At 39.3% G+C, this 13,636-nt stretch overlaps 1 protein-coding gene across 1 annotated transcript in view; it reads left to right on the top strand.

Annotated features, from left to right (window-relative positions):
- Window positions 1–13,636, top strand: part of RASEF (RAS and EF-hand domain containing) — a 48,024-nt gene that overhangs the window by 22,667 nt on the left and 11,721 nt on the right. The window contains exons 4-9 of the mRNA XM_077816391.1: window positions 2,469–2,564; window positions 3,831–3,908; window positions 4,590–4,705; window positions 6,502–6,570; window positions 9,274–9,358; window positions 11,550–11,641. Of these exons, the coding sequence (XP_077672517.1) occupies window positions 2,469–2,564; window positions 3,831–3,908; window positions 4,590–4,705; window positions 6,502–6,570; window positions 9,274–9,358; window positions 11,550–11,641 (536 nt within the window). The remainder of the gene's footprint in view (window positions 1–2,468; window positions 2,565–3,830; window positions 3,909–4,589; window positions 4,706–6,501; window positions 6,571–9,273; window positions 9,359–11,549; window positions 11,642–13,636) is intronic.

Raw genomic sequence — 13,636 nt, forward strand, 5'->3', positions numbered from 1 at the left:
CATACTGGAAGACACGGCCCCTTTCACCTAAGAGTACATTATTATAATAAACTGCCAAACACGCATTACCACTTACATCATTAATGGTTATTTGATTGGTTAGTAGGTGAGATGGTAAATGGTATTCAGGTGAATATGCGTATGTCATTGTCCTGTAATATGTTTACAGTAAATACTCATTTTGTAATATAATAATCAGTGATTTATGTATCAGTTTCCTAGAGTAGATAGAACACACATGATGACATAAAGGTCTCAGGTGTGAATTCAGTAAAATGGTGTGTCATAATATGTTCGGCAAATGACAGTGTAAATCACAGGAAAATAAGTGGAGGATGGGCACAACTATATTTCCTGCTGGGAAATTATGGAATATTTATACGTAGGAAACAAATACATTACTTCTGAAAGAATTTCCTCTTTGCACACAGCAATAAATCGCAGTAATAAAATGTAACACTCAACAACCATTATGTGATCAACAGATGAACAGGAAACATGTACCTGTGTTATCAAAGGCCAGGCACAACAAGCCATTGCAGTTGTGCACTTGTTCTGTCTGCTACATATTTCCAAATGTAGATTGCAGTCTTTATCCTAATACAAATCAGTCTGTACCACGGGCTAAAGAGTTCTAACAAATATGAATGGATGGACTAAAAATCGGAGAAATGACAGTCTTTTGGGACCACTAGGGTGAAATCCTGGCAACATCAAACTTAATGGCAAAGCTCCCACTGAGGTCAATGGGAATGTCTACACTTCAATTAAAAACTTGTGGCTGGCCTGTGTCAGCTGGCTTTGGCTCAAGGTAAGGGGCTGTTTAACAGTGGTGCAGACATTTGTGCTCAGGGATCCTGCAAGGGGGCAGGGTCCAAGAGCTTGGGCTCCTGCCTGAGCCCAAATGTCCACACTGCAATTAAAGAACCCCCTAACGTGAGTCCCACAAACCTGAGTCAGGTGACACAGGCCAGTTGCGGGTGTAGGCATACACAATGGAGCCAGAATTTTACCCTTGATACCTATGTACCAATATCAAGGATGGGCTGTAACTTATTTCTCCTATCATTCTTTAAATTAAGTTTCTTTTACATGTTTCTTTCAGTTCATAGCTCCACATATTTTCAAAAAGTAAAACGCCCTGAGAGCAAATGTAACCTGCCGAGATATTTATTTTATGGGATTGTTCTAAGCCATAAAATCTTAATGGCTGCAGTGAGCACACTATTGTTTCAGACAGTGTGCTGACTCACACCAGTGTGACACCTTCCTCCATGTGATATCTGTATTTTTAGTGTTCCCTGCCTTCATGTTTCCACCAGGCAAGCAAGCAATTACTGTACAAGTCATACTTTAGGAATCTGTACAGGTGTCAACAGTAGGAAAATCCTGAACTAGCTGGTCAGGTGATTACCTATGTTGCTATAATTAAAACACACGCATACCAAAGGCTCTTTTATGAAAAGAATTGCACTTGAGTAAAGTTTCAGTCTTTGTTTCTTTCCACAAATCTGGCAGCTCTCTCAAAATCTTCATTTGCTAATGCTGATTTTTGTGACACCTTCTGGTTTGTAGTGCTCAAGTCAGAGAGGAGGCCTTAACACTCCCATCTACAGCTCTGGGAGCCTGTGTAAACCTTATTGATTTAAACAAACAACCCTCCCCCCCCCCGCCTGTAATCCACTTGGACCAATGTTCAATACCTTCCTGAGTCCCCTACAAATTAAGATACTGTCATCATCCTTTCTTATACTCATACCTCCACTTTCCTCCCCTCCAAAATGGGATAATAATAGTATTGTTTTACTTGTATCTAGAGACACTTGGGATAGATGCATTTTTATAACTATATAAATATATATTTATATCCAGGTATTATACAACAATGCTGTACTACTACATTATGTACTGAAGTGTGCATTTGTAGTAGAAGGCTGATTTGAAAAGCATAATCTCTTCCCAGAATATGTGATATTAAAAAAACAAAACAAAACAGGTGAGCTCTCCTTTTCAGTTTCATTGTGGACACTGGCAACATTGAAACAAGGAAGTATGATGTGTGATGTTTTCTGAAGGGAGAAGGGGGGGAGAAAGATTATTTACTCTGGGACCGTGTGTGTCTTCTGTGAAATCTAGCTGAGTCCACACGATTGGGTTACGTTTGAATTAAGTAACATTGGTGAACTGACCTGAAGTTTTACTCCAATCTGTTAAACGCCTCTCTTCTACAAATACTTCATAAATGGGGCTGTAATGGCTTCAATGCCCATTTTAGTCAATTGAAAGGCACCTATTGACTTTGAGTGTTGGGTAAAACCTTTAATGGAGAGCTAAAGATACATACTTCAGGTTTAAAGGAAATTGTTTGGCTTTACAATAATGAAATGTTTAATACCTTGGTGACCAAGGTTTTAAAGAAAATGTTTAAATCTGTGTTTTGACTGTTGTTAAAATTCCAAATGTTATAGGAGAAGCGGAAAGCTGAAGAGGCACTAAATGATCTCAAGTGTCAGTATGAGAATGAAGTTGGTGAACTTCAGGTGACCATAAAAAAACTTAAAAAGGTGGGTAGTTTGGACTTGTTCCCAGAATTCTGTGGATGATATAAGAGGGCCTGACCTGGGGAGATGCTGAGTGCTTCTTCCGAGGTAGCTAATGGGAGGTAAGGGTGCTCTGGCTTTTGCTGTGAAAATTTTCCAGATAATGTGCATCAGTAAATGGCAACTTAAAAATAGTTTTTAAAATTGTGTTGACTAAAATACCCATTGTCGTTGTCCTTAAATCCATTTAGTATAGTTTACCGAAATACTTTGCCAAGGGACCTAACTGCTAGCCAAATAATATTACCAAATGATTGCTTATGATTATCAAGAAACTGGCATTTTGATTACCCAGTAGCAGTCTGGAATTTTATACATTGGAAAGAATCCAATTTATCATTTATAAGTATTTGTAATTAACAGAATCATAGGAAGGTGAAAAGGACCTAGTATCATAAGTTGTCATATCTGTCCTCTTGGCACTGCAGGAACTGTTCTCTGCAGTATTCGGTTTATCTCTACTATTAATATTCCTATCTCTACGATTAACATTCCTAATACTGCAGAGAACCCCAAATCTGAACTCCCCGTGCATGGACCAGAATCTGAATTTTGCAGTTGATACGTATTTCTGTGATGGGGTAAACCAGAACCCCAGAACTGAATGCTCACTTTGAGTGTTTGAAATTCAGATTTAGGCTTTTGTTGCTGGCCTTTTCTATAGCTGTTAGTAACATTATGTGTGTCTTTAAGCAATATGAATCCTGGCTGTGAATTGCACTCCATTTTCCTCTTTATTATCATTAAATCACAGTTACAATTCCACTGATATTAGTGGAAGTTTCTCATGAAAAATAAGAGAACTACTGCGTTTTTGCTCTATGGAGAATTGGGGCTAGATGAGCTGGGTAGATATGCACAGCTCCACTGAAATCAGGGACGCTACCGCTCTTGTTACCAGCAGAGGATCTGACCCTTGGTTGGTTTCTTGTGTTGCAAAATGACTGTTAACATTTCTAGCAATACGAAATTCTGTAGAACACACTTCGAGAAACTTTCAAAATATTTTTTCTAAAAATGAAATGAAATAAATGGGATCATTTGGAAGAGGTGGTTTCTTATGCCTACACCCGGAGAGCTCCTATATAGTTAGATCTTTCGTCGCTGGAAAATGCACATAGGTGTCTTTCAGTATAGCCCTTGATCCAAATGACTTTCATTGACTTAAGTGGGCTTTGGATCAGTCAAGAATGTGTTTTTAAAATTTGCACATCTTATTTGCTCTTTCAGCTGGAAGAACAATCAAAGAACATAAATCACAGAGAAGATTTGGCTGCATTAAAAAAAAGGATACATGAATTGTCGTTGGTAAGAGCTGATTATAATTTACATACAGAAGATATAGATTCAACCTGCACTTTGTACTTTCTTCAATAGCGATTTGTTTTCCCACTTCAGAACTGGTATTAGAATTATGAGGCTAAGAGATGGCGGGTTTTGTTTTGTTTTTGTAAAAATATTTAAGGTGGTGCGATTGCTTATTCTTGTATAAAGAAGAAATAATTCTGTTTAGATATGAATTCTAGATCTACCATTTATTAATCATTTGAAATAGAACAGTGTCATTTTTGTGTATGACAAACTGAAAAATCTGAAATTAAATTGACTTTTTGAGTGTTAGAACTATGACTCCAATATGGCTCATGGTATGGAGACCATCTGCACTCAGATATCTATGGAATGTGCTAAACTTTAAGCATGTGAGCAGTCCCATTGGGTTAGCTAATCAACATTTCTAAAGTTAAGTGCGTAGTTAAGTGCTTTTGCCTACATCAGAGATTTTGAGTGTCAGTCTTAAAGGTTTACCTTTGTAAATTAGCTTTTCATAACTGGCACTTTTAACAGTTATATTCTTAACTCTATTGAGATTTTATATTGTTACTGTTTTTGATTTGATTTTGATGTTCTTTTATATTTTAGTACTACAGCACTTCATTATTTTGTAAAGGCAACTCTGTTGCATAAACTTCATTTTCTGTTTTTCTTTAGGAAAATCAGAAACTTAAAAAAGATCTTTTAGAAGCACAGACAAGTATAGCTTTTCTTCAGAGTGAATTAGATGCTTTGAAAAGTGATTATGCAGATCAAAGTTTGAGCTCAGAAAGGTAAGATACTTCACATTATACAATTTTTATTTGGGGGAAAAATAAGTTGTTTTGTATATATTGTATAACTAGTCAGTAACAATTATTTGTAATAGATCATAATTGGCAAGTACATAGGTTAAAATTGATCCATTGCCACATATCTAGTGTTTACTTAGTTGGCTAGAATGGCTCTGATAGAGCGAATTTTGGGCCTGATTTGGAATCCCTTATTCATGCAAGTAGGTTCACTGACTTCACTGGGACCTCAGTAGTGAGTAAGAACTACAGGGTTGGGCCCTTTCTTTATAACTCTATTTCAGTGAAATACCCTTGTCTGTCATGGTAAATAAGGCCATGGAAGTCTTCCAAATCAAGGGTGAACCTGTGAAAACAAAAGCTAGTCTGGCTATTTTGAGACCTTTCACAAGAAATAAAAGTTAGGGCTATTATGCCTCTCATGAGGCTGAGCAACACTGGAGATGGAAGGAGTCATATTGCTCCCATGATGGTGCTAGAGGCGTTATGCATTTGAAAGGCACAATGGCTAGTGGGTGGTGAGCATGTCTTGCTACACCTATCCAGCAGGGTTAGCCAGTACGGAAGAGGAAGATCCATAAACCCATTTGCATGTCACTCAGAGATGTACCCATTGGACTATCAACACCACTTCCTGTTTTCCTAAGCACCTGCAGCTAAATTATGGCTGGCTGCTGGTGGGAGAATAGGGACTCCCTTCTGTCCTTCACCAGACACAGCATGTTTAAAATAGAGGAGTAGCAATTTAAGCCCAAATCCTTCAAATGGCTCTGCCGTGGCACACTCTTATGTATGGTCAAAGCCCCATCAAAGGCAGTGGGGCTCTTCCTGGGAGCAGGAATATACCCATATGCTATCAATTGTAGGATTGGTCCTTTACAGAACATAGGAGTCAAATTGGCATTAATTTCTTGTGCTAAATCCCCCTGTAAAATACTTGTTGAATTCAAAGTATTTTGTACACATAGCAGGGATATCGACGATTTTTAATCTTTGGGGAAGCTAGAGTTACAAAATTATAAAATAATAGCTGTTGGCTATTGCTTAAATGCGTAGTTTGGTGTCATGACTAAATTTGTCCACTTTTAATAAAGTGAGATAAATGAGCTTCTGTTCCAAACGCAGTGTTTCCATTATTAATGAAATCCCTGGGTTGTGAAGAGGATCAGGAGGGAACTGGCAAAAGCCACCCAAGTCCCTGGTTGTCTATGTCCATGCACACTCAGCCAGTTTTGAAACTTCCGTACCTTTTGGAATTTCCTTGTGGGTGGAACCCTGGCTGTTCACAAGGTGCTGGCTTCTTGTTTCCAGCTGCTGAATTACATTTAGAACAAGTTAATGATGCATTAAAATCTTTACTAATACTGTTTTTTTTCATATCAGTAATTATCACAGCTGTCAAAGTTGACCACGATTGGGAGAGGAAATGGTCCATGTGATTGTGAATTGGATGGGAAGCATTTGCAAAACAATCTCATTTGAGACATGATGAATGTTTGAGAACTCCTGGTCTGTTATCAAACTGCTAAAATATTTTAGCACAAATTTCTTTTTTAATATAAACAAACAAAACAATCAAAACCTGATGTAACTTAAACACTCAAACCAATTGCTTCCCTCCCCCCCCCCCCATAAATTTGCACCCCTCTAAAAATATTTCTTAGGTTTCTAATTAACTTATTCAAAATCTGTTACAGTTGAATTTTGTTTTCTGCAAGAGTTAATACTCTAGACAATGGAGCAGGGTATGTAGAGAAGTATAACTTCATATTTTGCAGAGACCTGGAAATGGTCCGAGAATACACTGAAGACAGAGAGAGCCTGGAAAGACAAATTGAAATACTTCAGTAAGTTTTTAATAGTTCACTGTTCTATATTTACAAACTTTATTCTGAAGTGTGCACAGCTAAACACATTTCTCTAGTTGTAGGGATATCTTGATGGAATTGGAGAAGAAAATATTATCAAGGGAAAATGTTTTTTTTAGCTGCAATTTAAACTGTTTCTGTTGTAGTAGACTTCACTCTACTACCTGAACTATTTAAGCATAGTTTTAGTATCACATGCAGCAACCTGGGAACACAGTGTAAAAATACTATCTGAATTTTGTATCCCTCCATGTGATCCCTATATAATCTTGTCCTTTCACAAAAGATGAAAGCATATTCTGTCTCAACTCCTCAAAAATTAAGTTGTAATGGCTCAGATATGTTTGGACTGGTACTGGTTGACTACGTCATTTTTATTTTACCACAGAATAACTGCAAACATTATTACCTTTATATATAGTACTAGAATGGTTTCTGAGAGCCTATCCCTGATGTCTCTATTTATGCATCCTACAGTTCTGTCTGCATTTTTTTCTGTAATGCTGTTGAGCAGAGGGATACTGGACCATATCATGCCACTGATTTATAAGCAGAGCTCCCTATTTACTTAAAGGGGCCAAAAATATTAAAGATTTAACCACCACAACTGCCAGCTTCTTCAGTTCAATATTTGGTAGTGTGTGAAACTGCTGAGTCTCTAATACTTTGTGGGATTTTTGTTCTTAGCCTCACTGTCTTTCATTTCTCTGTAATAAGCTGAATAAGATCCTTGTCTATCCATGTTATTCTAAATATTATCACTTGGCTCCATTTTTATTGACTTTGCCTCTGCAGTAACTCCCTCTTTTATCATTATCTTTAAAGCACCAACAATGTGTCCAGTGCTGTATGACGTACAAACACCGCTGCCTTCAAGAATCACCCAATGTAAATAAAAAGAAAAGGAGTACTTGTTGCACCTTAGAGACTAACAAATTCATTTGAGCATAAGCTTTCGTGAGCTACAGCTCACTTCATCGGATGCTGTAGCTCACGAAAGCTTGTGCTCAAATAAATATGTTAGTCTCTAAGGTGCCACAAGTACTCCTTTTCTTTTTGCGGCTACAGGCTAACACGGCTGCTACTCTGAAACCAATCTAAATAGTTTTATATCCTCAGCAAGTTTCCTCATTATACTCATGGTTTTTCTTCCAAGTAATTGAACCAAATCTCTCCTTAAAGTTATCCCAGAGGCACTCAGAGGCACTCATTTTTTAAAAAAGTATAGCATTTATGATCTTCCTTTTGTGAATTCAAGATAACGTTCTTTATATGTAACTTTCTAACTTTGCAGGTATGCCCCTATTTAATGGTCTTGACTTTACATCCTTAGGCCCTGATCTTGGAAACATACATGTGGTCAACTTTACTACCACGAGTAGTCATATTATTTCAGTGTAGGTTTTTTTAGAATGTAATATATATAATATATAATATTTTAATGATTTCACAGTGGACCAAGTTATTGGGCTTTTCCTCCTGAATTCCTCCCACCATAAAACTTTGTACATCAAAGGCTAGCTATATGTTTGCATATAAAGATAAACAAAATAGTCAAAAGAGAAGAAATACAATGAAGTGTGCAATGAAGATTGCAAAGCAGTCAAATTCCCAGCAGGAGGATTAAAATAACCTATTCTGTTTTTTACATTGTCCAGCCACGTTTGAAGAAAATCGCGAGGCAATGGATATGGTTTAATTCGGCCACACATTTATTCATCTAAAATAACTGGGAGTTTCTAACATTAAATTCCACAGTTCAGGTCATAATTCTTCCCTTAATCATTTCCACATAATCCCCCAACCTAGTCCCAGCCATCCTTTTGCTGAGACCCTGCCACTCTACCCTTGTATGAGGGCTAAGGGGGCTAGGAAAAGGAGACGGTTGGTTCCCCTCTGTACCAGATATAGGAGCCCCAAGCCTTCCTTTCACAGCTCCTTTAAGGGATGCTTCCTTCTAAATCCCCTTAAATCACCCTGCAACAGTTCATTTGATGTGATAACTGTATCCCTTTCATAATGAGTACCTACAGTGGACATCTGCCACATGGAGGTGCCAGCAATTAGCTTGGCTGCCTCTCTCTACCTCTGGGTTCTCAGATATTTACCAATTCCTTCCTTAATATTGGACAAAAATATATCCACTCCCCAGTTGGATGGGTGAACCCCTAACTCCCTTCCCTCTAAAGAAAGAGAGGCACCTACACTAAAAAAATCTGTACTGCTTTGTTTGGGCAAATTCCGTTCTCGTCACACTCTTGTAGAGGTATGACTCTCCTTGCTGTTTCTTAATTGGTTTGTTGACACATTAGTCAGGGTGTCAAGTCCTTCCTTCCCCGCCATTGCAGATCAGTTGGAAGGGCAGTGCCCCTCCTGACCTGGTCCAGTGACCACCTGCTCTTTCATGCTCTGTCCTGGTAAACTTTCCCTTCTTCAGCAGAGAGAGCCCTTAAAGCAGTAATAACTCCTTGTCTTCTGGCCAGTCAACTAAGGACCCCCTGTCTACAGTTGCAGTGATGAGCCCAGTCTTAGCTCACAGTTTCCTTGAGAGTAAACATCCGCAGTTGACAGTTGTTCATCAGAAAATGCTCACATTATTCTTTGAGTACAATAATGGCTCTGGACCCACACTTTTCAGTAGAGTGCAAGAAAACTTTAATTTTGTTACCTGTTTCATCTTAGATCAGCTAACAGAAAACTACATGACAGCAATGATGGTTTAAGGAGTGCACTAGAAAACAGTTTAAGCAAATGCAACAGATCACTGGTATGTAATATAAAATTATAAGTTATACTAATATGTTTTATATAATGGGCCATATTCTGCTCTCTCTTACATCAGGGTAAGCGGAGAAAACTCCATTGACTTCAGTAGGGTCATTCTGGGTTTACATTCATGTAACTGAGAGCAGATTTTGGTGCAGTGTTACTACATTTTGAAGTTGTCTACTGTCTCTGTGTGTGTAGGTAATTCCTATTAAATATTGGGGTTATACACACATATATCATATACCACTGCCCCACCTCTATGAGGCCACTCATAGTTCCTGTGCTCTGGATTCTCCCTGTTTGCTGTAATTTGAAGGAAGGTATGTCTACACTTTGAGCTGCAAGGTGTAAATTCCAGCTTAAGGAGAAATAGTCGTGTGAGCTCTGAGTGAACCAGTGTGTTAGAAATAGAGCGTAGCTGTAGCAGTGTGAGGAGTTAGCTGCCTCAAGTATGTACCTGTCCAAGATGCTTCGGATGTGCTTGAGGTGGCTAGCCTCTCACGCTGCTTGTGCCGCTGCAGCTACTCTAGTTTTAACATGCTAGCTCTGATCAAGCTACTGTGGGCATGTCTCCTCAAGCTGGGAATTGCACCTCCAGCTCAAAATGTAAACAGCCCCTGAGAGGAGTCTGGTTTGATGAGGACAGGGAAACAGCAAGACACAGTATGGTTAAATGTAGTGGACACAATGTTATTCATTTAAAACTCTTACCTAGCTGGAGTAGCTCCCCCAAACCACCCTGCAGGGTTTTTCTTATGGGAATGTCAACTGGCCCCAATAGACTATAAATTTGAGGATGGTTGTGAAGGCCAGGCCCCCTCTATACCGTCTGGCCTGCGGAGGGATCTTGATAGGAAGCTAGAGTCCCAAACAGCTCCCCTCCTCAACATTGGAGGTAGGTGAGATAAGATGAGAGGAGCTACGTGCTGAGATATAGAGGCAACTCCCTCACTGTGTGCTGAGGAGATATGCACCTAAGCAGTCCACTGAGCTACAGGGACCTGCACTGGACTCCTTCTAACCCACCAACTGCACTGGTACCATCCAACATTGCAATAGTTGTAACATAACCCTCCGCCTCCCCTCAATCAAACATTCTGATTCTGGGTGAAAAAAACACCCAGCAGTTTGCCAGTTTTGCCATATAAGAAAAGACCCTAAAACTTCCAGACCCTAAAACTGGTTGTCAGCCAAGCCCCTGGCTTCACCAGAGATCCAGCAACTAGATGGGTTAGGAAGGGTGAGGCTGAAACAGGAAGCCCACAATGGTTCCCCTGCCTAGATAGCAAACTGTATTAACCCTCCTCCCTTCTCCCCTACCAAATGGGAGCCAATCACCTGGATCCAGCATCATTCCCACCACCCGTGCCAGCAGTGGTGGGTGGGCCAGGCCCCCTGAGTCCAGGCTCAAATGTACCATGTGACTCCCTCCCTCTCCCCCATACACCCTGCAACACAAGGAAGAGAAAAGCAGCCCTTACATGCTGAAAGCAAAGGGGGAAGGGTAAGAGAGGAAAGGAGAGTGGGTATGTGAAATACTGTCTCAGCTGCTTCTAGCCGGGAACTCCATTCTCTCCCTCCAGCCCACTGCTTCTAGCCCCATCACAGCTGGACCCTGGCTGGAAAGGTGAGCATGTTTTGGTAAAATAGATATTGAGCCTTTAAAATTTGGTATGATGTCTTCCAGGGGCCTGAATGTCTATGACCTGAGGGTATTTGAATCACACTGGAGATTTCACTCTCTCCATCTTGACCACCTACATATTCTAACTGGTGGTTCTTCCAAAATGAGAGAGAAATCGTAGGTCATTCCCCAGAATACTGCTTTTCTAGAAGACTGTATTATAGTTCATGGAATTAGGTCATTTGCTGAAATGACACTTTTATACATACCAGCCACTTCGCTCTCTCAGAAATCCCATTGCTGCTTGATAGTTGAGTAGGCGACAATAACTCCAGAAGTAGGATGACATTATGGACCCCAAACATTACATATTTGAATGTAATATGTTGGACATATATACATGTTGACATCCAGTCCTGTTCTAAAGGATAAGGAAAAGAAAAGGTTGGATTTACATCATAACATACAGCATCATAGTTGTGATGGCTGTAGTCCCACATGTACAAAAAGACAAACACACATGTACAACCAGATATTTATAGACCTTTCTGCTCATCTATTACAGCGTCTAACAAACATCTCTCCGGGGAATACAATTACTAGAAACAGCCCCAAATGTAATGGTGGTCAGTCTCCTCAAAATCCACGATATGACAGGTAGGCCTGGTACATTTTTACTTAAATTATAGCATAAGGATGGACAATTATACATGTCTTCAGACAGCCAAATACTTAATACAAAATGACAGAGTTAAACAGCCTGTTCTGTCTTTTCTCAGTTCCAACTCAAGAAACTCAGCAAGACCAAGCCTTACAAAACATGATTCTAATATGGACCATTCTTAAATGGTCCCTTCAGTACTTAAAAGAGACAGCACTGTTTTTTCCAAATCTTTAACCTGTATAGCTGGTGTCCCCTGTGTAATAACTTCTATCAGTGTATGAGGGCCTAGTTCTTCAAGGGGTTAAAGATCCTCATCTCTCAATGAAATCGCAGTTAAGTGAGTGTGCTCAGCACTTTTGCTCAGCACTTTGCAGAATGGGTTGTCTAGAGAGGATAAGATCACTTAATTAATTTTCAGCTTCAAAAATTCTTGGGCTAACCTATTAAATGGTCAAAGCAACTAACTGTCTACTTTGTTTTATTAGCTGTAAGTTCTAGATCCAAAACCCACTGAAATCAATAGAAAGACTCCCATTGACCTCACTGGGCTTTGGATCAGGCTGTAGGTCATACCATTTTACTGGCCTGACGCATTCTCTTTGGAGTTAGCCAGAACTGCAGTGAAAAATGTGTTTTCTTTCTTAAATGACAGATTTTTTCCTTTTCTCCCCCCCCCTTTGGTACTCAAACTGCATATAGATCTATATTAGGGCCTTTATATGGTTAAATATATATTTTTGGCAGTGAGTTGATAATCCTTTGTAAACATTAAATTGGCTTTCATTTTACACTAATGATATCCAAATATATCATTAATTCAATACTGTTATTGAATCTGCTGTCTTCATGTTGGAGACTTGTTTGCAGGCTATAAAATTCTGTTTGCAACAAACTATCCTTCTGCTGAACGCAGAAAAAATAGGTTCCCTCTTGTTGGATCCTCTGTATATTTGAAAGGAGATGTCCCTTACTAAGTTGCACATTAAATGGAATAATTTTCTGAGGGGAAGGAAGGAAGGAAGAAGTCTATTTAGCAGGCCTGAGAGATGTCCTTCTCTGAGAGCATTAAACAAACCTGCTATTCTGTGCAATCTAGTGTATTCCAATCTAAAGTGGAAAAATTGACTTCTTCAGAAGTACATGTGCCAGGGGTAAAACTCATTCCTGGCAGGTATGGTTTAGCAGTATTTAGAGAGAGATGAACTTCTGTTTCCAAAATGCTTGTCCATTTTCAACACTTCGTATCATAGAAGAAACATTAGATCAGTGTTAAGAAATCTGGGTGCTCGTTTGGATTCTAACGTTGCTTTTAAGACGTTTGCAATAGTAAATATATTTTTCTTTTCTCTGGTCATATAACGTCTCTCAAATTAAGTTGCCTTAAGCATGTATGGATTCCCAACACTGAATACGTGATTTACTGATTTTGAAAATTTGACTAATGTAGTCCTCTGCCTGAGGTTATTTATGCTTAATGCTCTTAACTTTGCTACAGTTTGCACCCTTTGTTCATACAGGTATATCAGTGATTTTCTATAGGCTATGTGCATAAATACAAATAGTACTACTGTACTACTGTGGTATTCCAAAACCAAGATCATGAGTATTTGAATGAAAACTCATTACCCTGGGAGCATGGAAATAGACAGTTCTGAAGTTGTTGCAACAGAAAATAGTCCCTGTAATGGCCCTTGCTGGCCAGTAGTGCATAGGAATTATATGGGAGTCGGCAACCCTGTGAATCCCAATGAATAGAAACTCCAGCCCCACAGAAGGCTGCATCTCCATGCTGCACACTAGTGCTCAGATCACCTGGCAACAAAACTCTACAAGGAACAATGCTGCCATTGGCTATATTAGCTGCAACTGTGATGTCCTGCATCTCCACTCCTATAAGATAGAACACTACTTTCAGGCATTTTCCACCCCACTTTACTTTTATTTGCTCCTGTCCCTGCTTGATGCAGATAAGGGCTGGAGACCGTAAT

The sequence above is a fragment of the Eretmochelys imbricata genome, chromosome 5 (genome assembly GCF_965152235.1).
Source record: "Eretmochelys imbricata isolate rEreImb1 chromosome 5, rEreImb1.hap1, whole genome shotgun sequence".
NCBI lineage: Eukaryota > Metazoa > Chordata > Testudines > Cheloniidae > Eretmochelys > Eretmochelys imbricata.